This window comes from Delphinus delphis, chromosome 21, assembly GCF_949987515.2.
Source record: "Delphinus delphis chromosome 21, mDelDel1.2, whole genome shotgun sequence".
NCBI lineage: Eukaryota > Metazoa > Chordata > Mammalia > Artiodactyla > Delphinidae > Delphinus > Delphinus delphis.
Window position 1 is genome coordinate 2,869,743 of NC_082703.1, and position 20,449 is coordinate 2,890,191.

Sequence of the window (20,449 nt, forward strand, 5' to 3'; positions counted from 1 at the left end):
TTAAAGAAATTGATGATGAGGGCTCAGAAAGTGAGAAGCATGGTAGAAAAAGTTTCTAATATCTCAGAGGATACATACATCGTCATGAACAGAATGTCAGTAGATGTGAATGTTACTTGGCTCTGCCATTGTGTTCTACCATTATGTGGACAGCGGAACTTGTAAGCAATGAACTTGAGTATTTTATTGCAGAGATTTCCAAGCAAAGTGTTGAAGGTGCGGTGTGATTTCTCCTTGCTGCTTACAGTAAAATGCAAGACAAAAGAAATAAATTGAAGAAAGAACTGTTAAGAAGAAAAGCAGCAGCATTTGATGATTTAGGAGATTCTCCATCTATCCATATTGCAAAGGATGCTAAAATTAAAAAACTCACTGTTGGAGAGAAGTCCAAGGGTGCAGCTGGACATCCTTTTGTTGAAGAGATTATTTGTGTGACTCATAGACCCACTCACTCATCTCAGCAGAAGCCAGGAATAGAAGTGGAGTTATCCAAGAAAGACCTGTGGATCTTTTGTTAACTGTGTGGACTCCCATGACATACACAGGAGACCCACAAGATTATTAAGAATGTTATATCAGCAGAAACAAGCTTGGTCTGAAAAGAACAGAGAGAGGATGGCATAAGTCTACTGGACTTCTAAAACTCAAGAGCCAGGAAATGGTTGACAGAGTTACCTGGTTGTAAACATGTGGTAGCTGTCAAGACAAAGGAGGAATGACTCTGAGGGCAGAGCCATGGGTGCAAAGGAAGAGACTGGAAGAGCAGTTACAGAGGCAGTGGGTGCAGAGGCAGAGGCCTATGAAGCTGCCTTGGGTTCAGTGGACAGAGCCTCAAGTGACAGAAAATCATTCTCAGGACTTGGAACCTAATGGAATTTACCCTGGTAGATTTCAAACTTGCTTCGGGCTAGTGACTCCTTTATTCCTTCCAATTTCTCCCCTTTGGAATGGGAATGTCTATCTCGCCATTGTATTTTGGAAGCAGACAAATTGTCTTCTAGTTTCACAGGTCCACAGATGGAGGGATTTTGTCACAGGATGGATCATGCCCAGAGCCTGCCAAACCTGATGTAGATGATGAGATTCAAGACTTCTGAGCTGATGATATTTAGATTTTGGTCTTAGTGTTGATTCTGTAGTGGGTTGAGACTTTTCGGGATGGGGTGAATATATTTTGCATGTGACGAATGTGAATTCTGGGAGGCTAGACGGTGGACTGTAGTGGGTTCAATGGTGGCTCCCCAGGAAGAAATGTCCACATCCTAATCCCCAGAATCTATAAATATCGCCTTATATTGTAAAACATGAAATCAAATTAAGGGTCTTGATCAAATTATGTGCCTCTTAGGCACTTATCTTGGATTATCCAGATCAGCCCTAAATTCAATCATGAGGGTTTTTTATGAAAGGTACACAGGGGAGATTTGACAGATATAAAAAGAGGTGGCAATGTGACCACAGGGGCAGAGATGCAGCCACCAAGTCAAGGATCTCCTGGACCCACCAGAAGCTGGAAGAAGCAAAAAAACAGAATCTCCCCTAGGGACTTTGGAGGACTTGATCTCCGACTTTGGCCTCCAGACCTGTGAGAATAAATGTCTGTTCTAAGCCATATAGTTTGTGGTGACTTGTTACAGCAGACCTAGGAATCTAACAGAGTTGGAGAGCAGCTTGTTTGTTTGTGCCATTGGTCGGCATCTCCAGCCTCCGTCAGGGACACAGGAGGCAAGAGGAAAACCCAGGGAACTCACCACCACATGACCGCTCAGGGCCAAGGTCCCTAGCTGGTCTGCCTCCTTCTCACTGCCTTTTGGGGTCTTCTTATCTTTGTTTATAAATAATGTCCAAGGATCTCAGCTGTACTAGCTGGAGGAATAGGAAAAAAGTACAACTGCTCCATGTTTTGGAAGTGGAAGTCCTACCTCCAGAATTTTCACTTTTTCAACCAACTAGCATATTCCAGTTACATCACTCGTTTTAAACATTAGCTTTGGTAATGTCCTTCCTTGCTCAAAATTCTTCAGTGGCTCCCAACTGCCTATAAAATCAGCCCCTGACTCTCAACTCCACATTCATTCCCTCCCTAATCTGACCCCGTCCCAGCCTACCTTTCTGGTATAATGTCCCACTGTGTTCCTCACCAGTGTTTCCAAAATCACGCTTTATCAAACTCAGTTCTTTGGGACGTTAATCAATGTTACATGCACATGGGAGAAAAAAAAAGGCTCTACTGTCAAATGAGTTGGGTAAACAGTGGATTTAGGCAGATTTAAGCCAGTTTATTATTATAGATCTTTCAGATTCTTTAATAAACCAGTGCACAAGGTGAATCTCCAAGAGGCAGTTAAAGCATGAAGCGTTTCCCCAACTTCCCTGACACGGAACCCACTGTACCGCCTCCATGGAAGGCACTCTGTGAAACTCTTCTCGTCCCACTTTCTTCTCCAACCAGACTTGCCTGTTTGTTATCATCTGAACTCACTTTGCTTTCCTGCTGTTATAGGAAGCAGCAACTTTTGTGAAACGTCCAAGAGGCCTTGCTGGTGCTCTGGCACTGTTTGATCAGGCACCACTCAATTTCATAAAACTTTCCATTAAAGCTGGACTTTGAGTTCAGAAGTCCCAACCAGAGGTATTATAAAAATAGACTGTGGGACTTGAATCATGTTACAAAATAGAGAATCTGTTTTTTAAATATAAATCCACTTAATAATACCGCTGAATGACACGAGGGATGGGAACTGCCCCGTCCACCCTGCCGCACCCAGGGGCAGGGGGTGTGGGCACAGGGGTCAGCAAGCTGGTGGTTGACAGACATCTTCCTCTTCTTTCCTTCTTCTCCATGGCAGCTTGCTCCTGGGGACTCTTTGGGACCCACAGGAAGGGAGACACTCTCCCCTCCTGGCACTAGCGACTCACTCTGGCTGGAGAGACTCTGGACGGGGAAAGCAGCACTCACCCAACCTGGCCCAAGGTCACAGGCAGAAGGAAAACGTTAGCAGCCGTGAAGTCAGAAGAGGAGGGACGACCGGGCTGGGCCGAATCCACGGTTTCAAGAGAAGCCGGATCCAGATGAAACCTTAGCTGTGAAGACAGGTGGATGAGGCCTCTGGAGATCAGGAGGGGTCAGGAGAGGACAGCTAGCACCAAGTGCCATTCATACTTCGTCCTAAAAGTCAGTCTGACGTGTGGCTGGTGGTCTGTGGAGCCACTGTACTCGGAGCACTTCTCTCCGCGCAGAGGCAGTGGCTGCCGTGGCTCCACCTCCCCAGACGCCGCGCTCGGCATCCTCGTCTGCTGGGCCTCTGTGGCGGAGGACGTCCAGCGTGCAGATAAGCTGCTGGCACTGCCACGGAGGGCTGCACCCTCGGTCCACGGTGATGGTCATGGCTGCTGGGGAAGCGAGATCTCCATCTGGGTGCCGAGGACACCGGACGCGACGCGGCGGGGCCCCGGGGGCCTCGGGCCAGGCAGCCCGGCAGGGTCAGGGCCGCCCACCATCAGGAGGCCCGCTCCAGGCTGTGCTTCTCCTCCTCCCCCGACTGCAACCAGCTCCAGTCTAGAGACTGAAAGTCAACGGGCACGTTAAAGACACCGTGGCCACCTAGACACTGCCTTCTTCGGGAGGCAACCAGCACAGTTTAGAGGGAAATTGAATTCCTCTCGTTAAGACAGTCTTGTTTCTGCAGGGTACCCCTGAGGTAGAGCTACGTCTGCAAAACCATGCCGGAGCTTTTCTTCAGATGGGCTTGGAGCCCTGAGATTCCGGGAAGGTGATTTAAGTATTATTACTGCAGCTCACAGCACTGACTCACGCTCACTGTGGGCAGCTGGTACCCTGGGCTAATCTCAGCTCTCGACCTCCAACCTCACCAGGTGAAATGGCCTGGTCACACTTCCTTTTCATCTGGCAGAAGTGCAAACGGGCAGCGAAAGGATCCAAGTATACACAGCTCGGAGGAGGAAGAACAGCAAGAAGAGACACAGAAAGTCCCAAACCAGAAAAGGACACTTGAATAAATAAGAAGTGGTTACAATGAGCAGTATCCCCTCTGATTCTTCCCCCAAATCAGAAGTTGCAGAGACGCCAGCATGTGACTGTATCGGCAGGAAAAGGCCAGAGAGCCAAGCGGATGATTAAGCGGATGATTTAGCGGATGATTTAGCATCCTCTCCGCAATTTCAGCTTTGTCTCAACGTACCTGCATCTGGACTCGTTTTTCTTTAGGTCAGCTTCCCTATAACTAGGACTGCTAAGCCCCGAGTCCCTGAGAGGCGGGGTGGTGATGGGCTCTTGCTTTGTTCCCGGAGCCCAGCACTGCACCCCACACACAGATGCCCGGCAATTGTACAGAAGGTGCAGCAGGGGAGAGGCCTTCTCACAGTGATGCTACCTTCTTCGTAAGCAGCGAGTGTAGCAAGGATGAAATGAGATAATGCGCACTAAGTACCTGCACACGCTCAACAGGCATCAGCATTGTTATCATGGGGAATAAGAAGCATGTACTAGAAAATCCTAAGTGTACCCTGCGATCGAGGAGCACGGCATCGCCTTTCGATCTGCTTTTTCTCGTTTGCTGTAGAAAGAAAGGGCGTGGGGCGGCGGGGCTTCCCACGGGCCATTACCCTTAAGCTCTGGTCCTGGTCCTTCATGGTGTCCTGTAGGGCGTTTTCCAGCTGGGTGCACAGAGTGTGTGCTTCAGCCACAAGGTCTTCGCTAAAAAAAAGATTGAATTATTAGAACGTGGTCAATGTTAACTTTTCAAAGGTGCTTACAAATACGCTAAAGAGCTTCTGGAAAGATTTTTAAAATTAAATAATTATTCTGAGGCTGAGTGTCTTAAAACACCATGTTATTGCCTAAGTGATTTCATCTGTCTAGTTAAGTGCTGTTACAGAAGCTCGAATCCAGCTACGAGCATCACTGTTCACCATGTGAAAAAGCAGCGACCCGGCTTAATAACAAAGCTCTTTCTGACTTAACTAGATTCTCTCCAAATTGCCATAATCTGAAGATCTCTCCCAAACCACCTGTTTTCCACTTTTTGAAATGGACAAAAATATACACACCATGCAATGTCCCCAGCTTGCTGAGATCTGGGGGAAGCAAGTTCTGGGAACTGATTTGTTTACGGTGCTCTCTCCTTCTCTCTGATGAGAAATGCACGTGTCCCCCTGAGAACCCGCCACGGTAAGAAAGAGGAGAGCAGAGCGAGCCATCTGTCCTTTCTAACCTTGGCTCAAGGGCGTGGAGACACAGACAGCAGCCTGTGCCCCCGGGACGACTTCTCCAGAGCTTTGAGGATATCATGGAAAGAGAGTGACAAATCCAGGAGGAAGGGCCCTCGATCCCCTCCTCTCACCGTGAAGGGGGCACTGATGGAAGGAACAGAGCACAGCGCTGCCCAGACTCATCCATGGACTACTAACCAGGCTCCAGGCTCCGGGCCGGCCCCAGAGGCCCCGTGAGAGGCGCAGGACCTGGTTACCATCCTCAAGGAGCTAACAGTAAATTGGGGAGAGAATTAAGAATCCAAAACAGGGACTTCCCTGACAGTCCAGTGGTTAGGACTCTGCGCTTTCACTGCTGAGGACCCGGGTTCAATCCCTGGTCAGGGAACTAAGACCCCGCCAGCCAAACGGCAAAAAAAAAATAAAAAATTTTAAAAAATTAAAAATAAAAAATCCAAAACAGTAGAGGCTACAAACCCCCTAAGTACAGGAACAGGATTTTTAAAAACAGCTGTATTGAGATAAATTTACAAACCCTAAAGTTCACCCATTTAAGGTGCACAATTCCATAGCTCGAGTACATTTATGGAGCTGTGCAACCATCCTGGTGATCCAGTTTGGAATGTTTTCATCACCCAGAAAGAAACCTTGTACCTGTCAGTCACTCCCCATTCCTGCCCCGCCCCCTGCCCTCGGCAATCATTAATGTATTTTCCATTCTATAGATCTGCCCACAGGAACCGATTTTAACTGTCTCCAGTGCCTGGGGCCCAGCAAAGGGAAGGTGCTGAATAAATGTGAGACTGAACCAGAAACAAAAAAAACCCATAGGTGGTCCAGGAGGAGAAGGATCCCTGTGCTCGTGTGCCAGGGCCGTGGAGGAGGTGGGAGCAGAGGTAGGAAGGCTCCGGGGAAAGGCGTCAGCGGAGCCGAGGTTCTGGAACTTCAGGTTGCAGGAGGGTCAGCCAGGGCTGGTTAAACAGGACTGCTCCGCCCCACCCCGAGTTCCTGATCCCAAATCTGCATTTCTGGCAAGTACCCAGAACCCGCCAATGCTGCTGGTCTGGACCAGACTTTAAGACCCCTGACGGCAGAGCCAGGAATCTGCCCCGGAGCAGTGGGTCAGACTGCGGAGGTGGCTTGAAGGCCTGAGAAGGCTCAGGCTTGGACCCTGAGGCAGCAGGAAGCCATGGCTGGTCCCTAAATAACTTGAGGAATAACTCGATCTAAATGGTCTCCTGTGAAGGCTGATTTGACCAGAGGGGCCTGGAGGCAGCACTGGGGGGGAAGCAGGGAGGGAAAAATTCGCTGGAAGGGCTCTGGGGCTCTGCTCCCAGCTCTGCAGCAGGGGTGCAGGTGATGAGTGGGGCAGGGAGAGGCCACGGGAGGGACCAATGACACGCGACTCAGGCGTGGCGGCCAGGGCACGCCCGCAGGGACCTGGTTCTACGAGCAGACCGCGACGGGTGGACTAGAGGACAGCAGGGACTGGCCAGCACTTCCAGGTTCCCATCCAGCAACGAGCAACGCGACCTCAGACAAGGAAACCTTAGTCAGCAAGCCAGGAGGAGCTCTGAGAGCAAAACACCACATCTGTCCCCACAGCGCCCGGCAAAGGGAACAAACATGGAGGGACACGCACAGAACCGCCGACGGGTGACCGACACGCCCGACTCCTGCACTGGGCATGGCGAAGGGGGACGCACCTCCTCTTGACGGCCTCGGGGAAGCTGTCAGGCGCTGGGCAAGGCTGCGACAGCAGCTGGCTGGGGTGACTCAGGCGGGACGTGTTCATGCTGTCTGGGCTTCCGCTGACGGGACCTCGGACCTTGCTCTAGATGACAAAACCAGGAAGAGAGTCAGCAGTTTTGGAGCAAACAGATGTTTCAAATTTTGCATTCACACCAGGGTATTTTCTTTTTTTCAAGTTTTTTTTTTTCCTGTGTGGACCCTTCCTAAAGTCTATATTGAATTTGTTACAATATTGCTTCTGTTTTTTATGTTTTGGCTGAGAGGCACGTGGGATTTTAGCTCCCTGACCAGGGATCGAACCTGCAGCCCCTGCATTGGAAGGTGAAGTCTTTAACTACTGGACTGCCGGGGAAGTCCCAGGCACCACACCAGGGTATTTTCTCGTGAGACAACTGGCCACGAGACACAGGCTCTTCCTGGAGAAATAGGTCAACATCGCTATTTGATGGTTTGCATTTCAGTTTAGAAACTGTTTCTGTATCTATAGGTGTGCTTTTTGGTAAAAGTTTCTAGGGGCTTCCCTGGTGGCGCAGTGGTTAAGAATCCGTCTGCCAATGCAGGGGACACGGGTTTGACCCCTGGTCCGGGAAGATCCCACATGCCACAGGGCAACTAAGCCCGTGCGCCACGACTACTGAGCCTGCGCTCTAGAGCCCGCAAGCCACAACTACTGAGCTCACGTGCCACAACTACTGAAGCCTGTGCACCTAGAGCCTGTGCACCGCAACAAAGAGTAGCCCCTGCTTGCTGCAACTAGAGAAAGCCTGCGTGCAGCAACGAAGATCCAACGCAGCCAAAAATAAATAAACAAATAAATAAATCTATTAAAAAAACCAGATTCTAACTACAGAGAGATCTGAGGGCTCTATTTCATTAGTTGGGTCGCTTAACGAACTCCTACAAGGAAATTAGAAGGAAGGTGTGTTTACTCTTTCCAAGTAGAAGACAGACACACAAAGGTCCTAAGTGACTTTCTGTGACTCGCACCATCCGCGGGACAGAAGGAGACTAAGGTGTTCTGACGCCCCAGGCTGCAGTGGCCACTCCACCTTATGCAGCCGTGCTCCCCTGATCCGTGACCAAGTCGCTCTGCTGTCACCTCCTCAACTTCCCTGCAGCCCACACGACAGCGCGGTCTGTCCCACCAGCTCGCTTCCAGGACACAGCTTTTACCCGGCTCTTCTCCCTTCTCTGTCCTGGGCTCTCTGTTGTGCTGAGGGTTCTCTCTGAGCAACACTCAGTGGGATCACAGCTACGCTGAGACGGCGGGCACAGAAAGTGTGGGCTGAGTGCTGCACGGCACAGGCACAGCTCAGGACCCACCAGGCCACACGGGCACGTGCTGCTGGGGCTGCATGCAGATCTCCAGGAACCTGGGCATGTGATCTCGTCTGGAAAAAGGATCTTTGCAGGTGTAGCTAAGGAGCCTGTGATGAGATCACCCTGGACTATCTGGGTGGGACCTGAATCCAGCGACAAGTGTTTTTACAAGAGATACTCAGAAAAGAGACACAGAGAAGAGGGTCACGTGGAGACAGAGGCAGACTGGAGGGATGCTGCCACAAGGCAAGGAGCACCGAGAGCCACGGAAATGGAAGAAGAGGTGAGGAAGGAGGAGTGATTCTCCCCTCCAGCCTCCAGAGGGAACCTGGCCCCGCGACACCCGGATGGCGGCCTTCTGGCCCCCAGGACCGTGAGAATAACTGTGATAATTTATCACAGCCGCCACCCGCACAATAACACAAGGACACAGGCGCCCACCCCGGCCCTCCGCACTCACACCAAGTCACGGAGCAGAGAAGTGGAAAGGGAGCGGCAGCAGCGGAGCGCTGGTGGTGGCCCTGCGGTCCCCACGCCGGGTGCGTGGGCTGGGGACGGCAGCACAGGGCCCCGCCGAGGGTCACTCACACAAGCAATCTTCAGGAGGTTCCAGAGCTCCTTCTGCCGCTTCTCCTGCAGCCGAACCACAGTCTTCTCGTCCTCGCTCATTAAGCTCACCACCTCCTCCACCTTGGGCAGCAGCTCCAGAGCCTTCTGCTTGCAGACCACAGTCTTGCTGTGAAGAACAAACATGACAAGCTCCAGCGGCACGTGGGTCGGAGGAGGCAGGACGCAGCCCCGGCAGTTAAGGCTCCGCTCGGCGCTGCAGGTGAAGGTCCCGGGGCTCAGGCGAGTGGGCGAACCCTCGCACACAGCCCGCCGGAGGAAGGCGGCCCGATACCTGAGCTGCGTGTAGATCACTCGCACTTTCTTCTCGAAGCCTTGGATGGCCTGCAGGAGCAGCCGCACCATTTCCTGACTGTCGCCATCCGTTCGCTGGTCTGCAAAGAGGGACGGGGTCGCACGGTCCGCGGGGGGCTGGCCTGGTGCCCGGGTAGCGAGGGACCCGGGAGGTGGCCCACTCACCTCGGGGCTTCTCCCTCAGCCTCCGGTAAAGCTCCCGCGCCTGCTCTTCTCTGAAACACACGAGACAGCAGCTCTGTCAGCATCGAGCAGAGGTCAACAAGCTCACCTGAAGCGCCGAGGCCAACTCCTGCCGGCAGGACTACTCGTTTCTAGAACCCAGACGGGCAGCACATCCCGACTGGAGCAAATGATCGTTCCTGGTGATGTTACAGGTGAAACCCATGACAAGGGAAGGCTCGCCTCATTACCAAAACTCAAACACCTCCAAGGTCTAGTGAGAATCTTCAGGACAGGAGTCTCCTCTGAATTCCCTGCCCACCCGGCTCCTGCCATCGGGACTCTGGGTGCAGTCTGTTGCTGGACCTGAGCCCGGAGAACGTGGCCCCCGAAAACTCAAGCCCAGGAGCAGGCACAGACACCCTCCCCGTGCCCCTAACACAGTGAGACGGGCTGACATTCTCAGGGGTGACTTGTGTTTGAAAACCAGAGGAGAATAAAGGGTTAAATGACTTGAGAAAACATGGACTACCAATAACTAAATTTCTGACGTTCGGCGCCTGGTCCTAGGAATCCCAGCAGAAGCGTCAGAGGACACGGCTGAGCCCCAAGGAGGCAGCTCCTGCGGGGCCCCGAGGCTCCCCTGCCCCTCCTGTCCACCCCCAGGGCTGCAGGTGGGGCTGCCCTGCCTAGGTACCCCCCTGCACCGCCCTCCCCCACTCCCGGAGCCAAGGCCAAGTTCCTGATCGAGACTCAAATGAAGTTTCCAGATCCCACCTTCTAAGACTTGCCAGCCTCTTCCCCTGTTCTGCTTTCTGCTCCTCGGGCCACAGCGAGTGAGGGTGGGCGGGGCGGCCCTGGCGTCTAATCTGATACTTTGGTCAAGCAAAGGCTCCTGGGACGGCAGCCTCCGTAGTTCACGAGCCACCGCTCAGGGCGTTATCTGAACTGGTCCCCATAGCTGTGAGGTCAGACATCGCTTCTCTATCCTGTGAGGCTCAGAGTGACGGAGGTGTGCCCGTGCTCATCTCTGCATGTGCCGAGATGACCCCCCAGGGGCCGAGCTCCAGGGGGAACGGGCCCACGGGGCTCCACCGGGACCACACTCGAACCATCCCGACACACACACTCATACTCACACACACAAAGAGAGACACACACACAGACACATTCCCATACAGGCTCACTCTCACACAACACACACACATATACATACACACACGCACGCGCACGCGCGCACACACACACTCACAGGTCGTCCAGCGTCCCGCCCTGCTTCCAGCCCAGGGGGCTGCGCTGCAGGTCCACGATGTCCGTCTGTAGCGCCATCATCCGCTCCACCAGCTGCTTCACCTCGTTCTCCTGAAGGAAGAGCGGTGCTGAGGCCAAGGACGCAGCGAGAAACTCCTGAGACACGGGGTTCTCGGGGGAGCCCTCCGGCCTCACCGCAGACCCTCAGCTGACCAGCCGGAAGGGACCCGGACTTGGAGCCCTGCAGTCGGATCTGGGGTCGGCCACCTGTCAGCTGTGTGGCCCTCGGGCAGGTTATCTGACCTTGCACTGCAGTTTCCTCCACCGTAAACTAGGCTCTCAAAGGACTGCGTTAGGGTGAGAGGAGACAGAGCAGGTCGGGGCCTGGCCCGGTCCTGGCGTGGAGAAGTGGCCGGGGCACATTCTCTTCTCCAAATTCGTCGATTATCTCAGGGATTACACCCACGAGTGCCAAGACTGGGGGTGCGCTCGTGTCCCTGTGGTTGAACAAGGTACTGCCGATGGACACCCACCTTTAAGGAGGCATATTGGTACTGATTTATAGAAAAAGATGTTAAGACACGGAGGTGAAACTCCCTGCCCAAGTTCACAGGGAAAATGGTGACAAAGTCCAGGAAAAAGCCTTGGAGACCACAGTCTTCCATTTGTATGAGGTCTGCCACGTCACACCCTGGTCTCATAATCAACACTTTTCAGTGGCATCTGATTTACACTGTCCTAAGACTTGCCCCTTAGACCCTTTCTTTCCTGGGGATTTCTTGTCCCAAGGAGGTTAGGACAACCTCCGACGAGACAGCGTGCTGCTCCTTCATCCAAGGCCCCTTCTCGTGGAAAGAGGACAATTCACGTAGTAATCCTGACTCCAATCTGTGCAGCTCCCGGACCTGCCACGGCAGGGCCCCCTGCAGTGTCCCCCACCCCCTGCCTCTCTCCTTCTTTCCAGCAAGTCCTAGCTGAGGGCAGAGAGCTGGGAGAGGAAAATCTCATTTTCGACATACAAGCTCGACCGAGCGCGCAGTGAGAAAGGGGAGGACAGCAGTGAAGAGGCTCGCGCCCTTGGCCGGCCTGGGGACCCCAGGGTGCCTCCTACCCGTCCACAGAGCTCCACGGCCTGCTCCATCTCCCTCCAGGCCAGCAGCAGCTTGTCTGACGCTGAAAAAAAATGGAAGGAAAATAAAATTAAAGCAAAACGAAAACATCCCCAAACCCAAACAGAAAACAAGCGATTCAATGGCAAGGGGACAAAAGACACCTCGGAAAGAAGAAGAAAGGAACGGTCTCTCGAGACCCATCACAAACAGTACACTCACTGATCCCAAACTCTTTCTGCTCACTGTACTTCTCCAGGTCAATCTGGATGCTGGTTTTAAAGAAATCCAGCTTGGCCTTGAGCTGCTGAGACATAGAGGCCATGGAATTCTTCATCTTGGACAGGCAGCTGTTGTTCCGGAGCAGATTCATCCTGCAGGGACCCCGAGAAACAGAACCGTGGGGTGTCTCTGGCCTCCAAGTGCCAGTTCCCGGACAAGAGCAAACCCAGCTCAAACACGACGGCAGGCCCCCGCTGTAACTGGTACAACCGCAACAAGAGCAGCCACCTATAACCGTAACGACGATCTCCTGGCCCTCGGCAACGGGTGAGGTTCTGCTCCCAAACTGGAGTTAGGCCAAGTACCACACGAAGCGACCCAAATCAGCCACAGCCCGGGGAAAGAGTCAGCCCGGCCCGGCAGGACGGTCAGGGGAGGCTGGCCGACCCACGCCGCAGCAAGCCCTTCCGCGGCCCCAGCGCCGCCCGCTGACCACACTGGCCTGGTCGGGTCTGACGGAGCCTCCCTCCGTCCCACCCTTCCAGACCAGCGTTCCCCTGCTCGCTCTCCCAACGGCCACCCCTGGGCCCTCGCCTCTGCCACCGTCCTGCGGCCGGGCCACCGGGCAGCTCCGAGCAAGTGAAGGCGAACCACCGGGCACGTACATGGCGGCGCGCTGGCCCTGCTGCAGGCGGCCGCAGTCCTCCTTCAGGGCCTGGATGCTGTGCCAGACCTGACCCCACACCTTCCTCAGCTGGAAGAACGGGAGGCTCCTCTTGGGCTCTTGCACTGGCCAGAGACACACACGACCGTCAGGGAGCGGCGCCTGCGACAGCCCGCCTCCTGCCCGCGGAGCTTGCAGGCACACCTACACTGCGCCGTTATGCAATGCTCTGCTGCTACACAACCATGTTGGCTGCTGGGCCTGGTTACCGTCGCAGACATTTTTGTGCCCTGGCAGAGCACAGGCACGTCAAAAGTTACAGATGCACAGAACACCCCGGAAGGTAGACCCCAGGAGTCAGGCAGCAGTGGTTTCCCGGGGGAGCTGGGGAGACAGAGGCACTTACTGCCTACCGTACAGTCTTTTTGATTTTTTGGTATCGTGTGCATGTATCGATTATTAAAATATGAAGACGACTTCAAACATCAAGAAAATGGTCACGTGGCTGAATTTCAGCGGCCTGTCTGTCCTCTGTTTAAATGAGGTTGACATTAATTGAAGATGGATGTCCTTTCCTCTCTTCACCTGGGCTACTCCTCGCGGGTGCAAGTGAGGAAGGCTGCCTGACTGAGGGCCGGAGGGACTCATCTTCTCAGGGGCGACCCCTCCCTCAGTCCAGGGCTCTCCCTCCAGCCTCGTCCCAAGCACTGTAAGTAATTATCTTTTAAAAAGATCACGCTGTTCTTACGGATACAGCTGACGCTTTCAGGCTGGGGCCGTGGGGAGATCTGGGTCTCATAGGCGACCCTGTTGTTGTCAAAGAGGAAAACGAGATCCATGTCCAGGGTGCGGCCCTCGTTCAGCTGCAAAGGGACAAGAGCAAAATGAGGCCTCGTGGACCCAGCCCCTCCTTTTCTCAAGCAACAAGGGGGGAGTCTTCAGAGGGTCCCAACAGCACCGTCCTCAGAGAGCAGGTGCCGGGCGCCCACTGAGCCTTTCCTAGGGGCCGCGGCCTCTACTTCCCTTGGCTGTTCCTTTTATACTTATTCCCAAATGCAAACCTCATCTACAACTTACTCTGTTCTGTTTTATTCTCTGATTGTCTTTACCGTGCAGCTTAGAGGGTTTGCTTTACTGTCCAGTGACTGTCTCTCCTGCGTTAACTTTCCAGCTCTTTCTGTGCAGCTGTCAGCACGGTTCTGCACACACGAGGTGTGTCAAAAATGGTTTTGGTTGACTTGGAAAAATGAAGCATCACTTTGGCAGCAAAGGCAAAAGAAAGGCACTCCCAGTGGTCTGGAAGGAACAGGCAAAGCGTGGGGTGGCTCAGGTCTCCTATCAGGTTCACGGGATCTCGCATTCCAACCTCAAAACAGGCAGGCGCCTACCCTGCGTGGTAACAGACTGCCTGGCACGATGGAGTGGGACGGGATGGGCGATCAGCTCTCCGGGGTCGGGTGGGGCTGGGGCGCCTGCAGGAGGCCGGTCTCACCTTGCCGTCGGAGGCGCACTGAGCGGCGGGCTTGTCGGGGGTCAAGGCCAGACCCGCTTCCTGCAGCAGCTCCTGGTCCTCCTCAGGGATGCCTGTGTCCTGCTGGATCCGGGCCTGCAAGCTAGGCAGACTCTCGTCCTCTGCCACGGGGTAGGTGTGAATGGTGCCCGTGACCATGTTCAAGACGTGAACCAGCTGCAACGCAACCCAGGACAAACCACCTGACACTCCCGCTTGCTGGCCTGGATCCTCTGCTACTCCCCACACCTCCCAGCCTCCCAGAGGCCCGGCCTGGGGAGGAAGGCCAGCGCTGGGCCACACACAGGGGTCTTCCCACTCCTGTCCATCCACAGCTACGACCTCGCGACCCACAACAGTCAGCAAGGGGTCCCATCATCCTCTCATGTGGAGATGCCCTCATGGGAGCCTGCGTTTGCCCACTGGTCGGGCAGCCGATGGCTCGCAGCCTTGGGCTAACTTCGTGTAGCTCACCTTCAAGTTTAAGATGTCGTCCAGGGCCTTAAAGCAGCCATTGGGCCCGTAGACGGGGTCGGTGCCCCTCTGTCGGGGGTGCCACATCAGCATCAGCTGCAACCACTTCTCCAGCCGCTGGGCCAGGACGCTGAGAAGAGGGGGCCGCGTGCGTGTGTGTGTATGTGTGCGCGCGCGTGCGTATGGGCCCAGAGCCAGCCTCAGGGCCCCGCGTGGGAACTGAAAGGCACTCACACCTCACACGCACGTGACCATCACGTAGACGGGGCCAAAGTGATCCCTGAGGATGAACTAACCTGAGGAAGGACGAGCCTTTCCAACAAAACGACTCACTCAGGCACTCACCCCTCCCGGATCCGCGCCAACACGCTCACGTCAGGGCGTCCTGGCAGATGGCCGTGCGAGAACCTCAGGAAGCTTCCTATGTGCTTCCCAGGCCCGCCCCACCTCAGGAGAACCGCCCACACAGTCCAGACCCCTCGCTGCCGATTCGCTTCGTCGGTCACCCCGGGGACCCCTCGGGGGGTCCACATGACAAAGTGCTCACTTCTCCCGGCCCGGCGGGGCCCTGCCGGCACCCTCAGAGGCCCTTGCCACGCCCCCAAGAAAGCCCTGCAGAGGCCAGCACCACTACGAGCTGCCTCTCCTGGGCCCACCCCCACCCCCATCTTTCCCCATGCCTGTCCTGCACGTCTTTCCAGATTCTTCCAGAAGGTTCCAGCCCACCCAGTCATCCTGCGCAGCTAGTCCGCTCGGTACCTCTCTCCCCATCCTCCAAACACTCATGGTCACTGTGCTCCGTGCTCCTCAGCTGTGTGTGGCCGCCTGGCAGTTTTCCTCTGTACTAGCCCCCAATTCTGATAGGATTACCTGACTGCTAATATTCTGGCTCTAAGACCAGACGGCAGTGCCTGTTCAAACCGCAAAGGTTTGTTTGTTGACAGTAACACACGATTAGGCTGCAGGCAAAGAGAAATAACGCAATCCCCTGGCGGTCAAAGGCTTACAGCTGACCAGAAGGTAAACCCTCTGCAAAACCAAATGTCACACGAGGTAGAAGCTTCTTGGAGTGATGAAAGGTACAGGTTGCTGTGTGAATTCGGGAAGGAGAAGACTTCTACATGGGGTTGGGGGGAAGGCGTTCTAAGTTTAACACTGAGATAGACTATGCCAGGTGCCGGCCACAGCAGGATGTCCCGATGTCAGAGCTACCAGGACGTCGGCTCTGACATCCATTTCTAAAACAGGAAGGACACGACGCGGAGGGGAAGGCCTGGGGCCGTACCTGTTGAGGTTGCTCGGGTGGGGTAACGAGCTGGAGAACTTCACGGCTCCGTTCAGGTCCTCACTAACCACAATGTCCATCTCACTCTTCTGCCGGACTTTGGAGTGCCTGCGGACGCAGGGCCTGGTCTGTCACGCTGCTTGTGATGACCCTGCATCACCCAGCAGCCAACAGCCCCTCTACACCGGTAGCCTTCCACCTGACAACTGGACGGGATGCCCCCAGGTCACTAGTCAACCCCTTGGGATGCCGGCCAGTGCGTCTGCGTCCTGCTAGGATGCTTCTCCGAGAGTTTAAGGCCGTCAGTACTGCCCAGTGAGTGTCACTGACCTCCAGGCTTGTACTGCTGATGCCTGGCCTCACCTTGGCTCATCCTTATCTTTCTTCTACTTTTCATCAAACACAAAACTCTCACGTTTTGGTAGAGGATGAAATTAGGACGTGCACACCAAGATCACTGCATGAGGATCCTGTTCACGTGAAACCTGCACGCACCACACACTTCCCTCTTAATGCATGTGGCTAAGCGTTACTTCTGATGGTGAATGAACAGTTACATTTCCCAACTTAGAGACCCTTCTGATGTATCTGAAATAGTATTTGAAGGAAGCAAATTTTTAAACTGGTTTCAAATCATCTCGGTGACAAGGGTGATGACGTTAAGTCTGAATAATGCTTCACAGATAACCAAGCACTGACTGTGAACATGCCCTTCTCTGCCCGATGACCCCATGTGGTAGATGGTTTTCAGCCACCCATTCAGCGGTAAGGAAATGAAGATCAGGTGACCTGCCCAAGGTCACACCACCGGGGCCTCAGATCCAAAGTCTGGTGCTCCTTCTACTCTGTCTAAATGTCTATATCCTTCCTTTTCAAAAACACGTAAGAAATTCAAATGCAAAATGCTTTAGCCCTGAAGCCTCACTGGCGAGGGGTGAACCGGACCATGTGGAGCACACGTAGCCTGGAAGAGCTGGGGTCCAGCTGGAACCTGCCTGCTCTACGTCAGGCTGTCATTACACACAATGGGATGGTCCTCTGACAGAAACTCGGTCTGTCAACGGGAAACCACAGATAAAGAAAAGGACACAGTAAGTGAAATGCTCACTGCTTAGGCCGGTCCTAAAATGTACTTCACAGTAGCTCAGTGACAGGATAATAAAGCTCAAATTGCATTTGTCCTGAAATTACTATCTACCTGCCATCTGAGATGAGAGTGAAATTGCTAAAGCTGCCTGAGGCATTACAAGGCAGACAAGACAGACACGTCTCACAGCTACTAGGTTTCAGAGATGTCCACCTGCAAGTGGTCACCCGGCCTCCCAGCTCCGTACAAGAGGCTGGCTCTGCAGACAAAAAACTTACTATGAAGATGCCAAGCCATTAGAGATAGCTTCAAATAGCATTTCTTCTTCTAGTTCTAATGGACTTTAACTCATCTTGTTATAAATAATGGAAACGCTCGACATCTGAACTGAAAAGAATGCAGTAATTCCTTGGTTAGTTAAAAACACTATAGATGTACAGACATTTAAAGTTTTTGTCATGATGGTTACATGATAAGGTGTGACTCTAATGTAATGAGCTAATTCAACACTCCAGAACCCAGCTCAGGAGTGCTGCCTCTTCTAAAGTCAGTCCCCACAGGAGGGCACTCTCTGCCATGTCACCAGGCTCCTCAGGAGCTGGGACCATGCCTGGTTCATCTCTTCCAGTGTCTGGCATGTGAACGGTGACTGAACTGGACCACGTCACACAAAACTACTCTTCTGGAATTGATTTCAAAGGCTACATCTTAGACTTATAAATAAACAATCTCATGATGTAAGTACCTGTCCTTTGAAAAAGTCAACGTTTTCGCTACTTCCAGAAAGATACTGAGAAACGTGACAACAGCCAGTGTGGACCCACAAAGGGGCAGCTTCGTACGTTCCTGGTGGAAACGTTATTTATACAAACTTTCTGTGGAGCAATTCGTTAGTGCACATGGAAGACCTTTAAAATGCGGATAATCTTTGATCTGTTGATCCCATTGCTAGGAATTTATCCCAGGGAAATAACTGAGGACATACAAGGATTTCCCTACAATGATGTTATTCTTGGTGTTATTTTAAGAAGTAAAAATTATAAACCACTGATTCTTCCAGTAATGGGGAACAGGTTAAACCAACTACAGTGGAACAGCAAACAGACGTGACAAAGAACACGGAAAAACAGAAAGCATTTTCGGTAGCAAGTTTGAGAGGCAGGTTCTATGAGAGTATGTAGGGTAACCTACTTTGCTTTTTAAATAAACACAGGCACAATGAAGAATCTGGAGACACAGAGATATGTTCACAGCAGTTGGAGGCAATTCTCAGTGTAAAAATCCTGGAAGAGCACGTGCAGGGCAGTGTGCATATTACACTGTCACTGAGGTAAAATGGGGCGGCATACATAAATGAGTTAACAAACAGGTACATGCCCATTTGCTTGTACACGTACAAGCCATCCTCAGAGGTGGACCCAAGATCAAAAGGACCAAATGCCTGTGGGGAGGAACCATGACTTTTCACTTTTATACTCTGAAGTTTGAACCACATGAACTTACCACTGCTCCAAAAAATAAAAACTGGAGATAAAAAAATAATGTTGAACAACAGTAGCATCATTTCAATTAGTGTGTGGTCTCTCAAGGAATCATTTTGAATGAATCCTAACTGATTTAGGGGGATATTAGTTTTTAAATGATGCATTTCAGTAATGGTTAACTTTTATGTATGCAATGAACCACACGTTAGCATTATAATCAGAAAAGAAGTTTCAAAATACAGAGTAATTTTTAAAAACTTAATTGTATCCTTTGACTTTTTTTATTAGAAAATCTCTTTTTGGAAATGTATTCAGTTCACATTTTAAGCCACTTTTTGATGCTTTTAAAAACAGTAAAATTTGTCAACAATAAATTTTCATGTAAATACAGCTCATAATTTGTCATGTGAACATGCTATTTGTTTGTTTACCAATGCACAGTGTTTTCAGTGTAAGCGTACACTACACACACACTCTGTAAACACAATGACCTCCTGCCCTGCACAGAGCAGTCATTTACACAGTACTGGATTTAAAGCTGTTAAGGTTCAGAATCCAGGTTGACACTTAACAACCTTCCATCTTTCCAGGCTTTTGGAACTCAGACTGCCCACGTGCCAGGTCTTAACGGGACTTCCTCTGGGTGAGAGGTCACAGGTGTCTCAGGCCCAGCCTGGGGCGCCCAGTGAGACAGCACAGGTGAGGTGACATCTGACAAAGACAGGGGCACACTCCCCGCTTTGGGCGGCCGGCCCGCCCCAAGCCCTCACTCACCACTGCACAGGCTGCCAGTTGGGCAGGAAGGGCCGGAAGCCCGTGATACACTCGAAGGCCAAGGTGCCGAAGCTCCAGTAGTCCACGGTCACCGTGTACTTCTGCTGCTCTAGCAGCTCAGGGGCCTGTGGTGACAATGTGGGGACATACCTGAGCTGCTCCCCATCTGAGGGTTTACCACAGAGGGGGGCACCCAGCCTCTTATCGTGCCCCATGCTCCCTGGGCCCCGCTCCAGGTGAGGAGGTGACCACGTGTTCAGCAGGTGGTACCGAACATCTCTCTGGACCTCATTCAGTCCCGGTGCTGAAACAAGGGCCTGGGGGTATTTTAGGTGAACCGGAGTGCAGCGTGTATCCTTTTCCCAGCACTGTGCAGGGAGGGGAAGACAGGGCACGGACAACAAAGGAAAGTGATCCCGGCCATGCACACCCATTCACAGCACACGCACTGCATGCCAGCTGGTCCCCTAAAGTGGCGAGGTCCACAGCATGCGGTCGGACAGCGGGATGGATTGTTGCAGTCAGGTAGGAAAGGCCAGATGCACGGCCGCTGCCCAAGCAGAGAGGCTGGGACAACCAAGGAAAGCTTCCCAGCACAGGTGGGACGGGAACGGATCAGGATCAGAGGGCCTCAGGGCAGACAGCCCAGAAAGGACCATGACAAGCGAGGGCGTGGAGGCAGGACTGAGCACAGGCTGGCTGGAGGCATGACACTGATGAAGGACCACGGAGTCCAAACCAAGAGGAAAAACGTGGGGACGCACAGGTCAGCCTCTGTGTCTGGTTATGGACAGAAGTTTTAGGTCCGCGAGTGAACAATTTGGCCGAACATCCTTGTCAGAGCCTGGAGTCCTCACTAACTGCTGCTGAGCTGACGAGGGGTCCAGAGGACACCGGGCAGGACCCACAGGGTCACGTTATGTGGACACACATGCTGAGTCACAGCCCCGAGTCCCCGCTCTGAATCCTCTACTCCCCAGGGCAGGTGATAAACCGGCAGTCCACTGCCTGGTTGGGGGGTTAGTGGGAAGTATGGATACGCTCAAAAGGACCTCAATAATTGCTTTCTCTCTTTCTGTATGAGAACCACGTAGGATAATTAAGCTCGTCGAGCCCAGTGGCTTTCAACCTTTTTTTGTTTTTCTTTTTTAAATTGTAGACTCCTTTAATCAACATGTTCTGGTTATCATCTGCAAACAATC

The 20,449-nt window shown here is 52.8% G+C and overlaps 1 protein-coding gene across 4 annotated transcripts in view; it reads right to left on the reverse strand.

The window, feature by feature from the left end:
* IKBKB (inhibitor of nuclear factor kappa B kinase subunit beta) overlaps positions 1-20,449 on the reverse strand; it is a 63,084-nt gene that overhangs the window by 11,103 nt on the left and 31,532 nt on the right. For 2 of the 4 annotated variants that reach the window (XM_060001318.1, XM_060001317.1), the window contains exons 8-21: positions 19,248-19,372; positions 15,903-16,010; positions 14,618-14,747; positions 14,126-14,320; positions 13,382-13,496; positions 12,635-12,758; positions 11,970-12,121; positions 11,750-11,811; positions 10,640-10,749; positions 9,391-9,440; positions 9,206-9,305; positions 8,893-9,040; positions 6,939-7,066; positions 2,250-4,717 (exon numbers count right to left, since the gene is read on the reverse strand). In XM_060001318.1, the coding sequence (XP_059857301.1) occupies positions 4,507-4,717; positions 6,939-7,066; positions 8,893-9,040; positions 9,206-9,305; positions 9,391-9,440; positions 10,640-10,749; positions 11,750-11,811; positions 11,970-12,121; positions 12,635-12,758; positions 13,382-13,496; positions 14,126-14,320; positions 14,618-14,747; positions 15,903-16,010; positions 19,248-19,372 (1,758 nt within the window). In that variant the 3' untranslated portion in view covers positions 2,250-4,506. Of the gene's footprint in view, positions 1-2,249; positions 4,718-6,938; positions 7,067-8,892; positions 9,041-9,205; positions 9,306-9,390; positions 9,441-10,639; positions 10,750-11,749; positions 11,812-11,969; positions 12,122-12,634; positions 12,759-13,381; positions 13,497-14,125; positions 14,321-14,617; positions 14,748-15,902; positions 16,011-19,247; positions 19,373-20,449 lie in introns of those variants that run through there. The other 2 variants (XM_060001319.1, XM_060001320.1) reach the window with 2 other exon arrangements.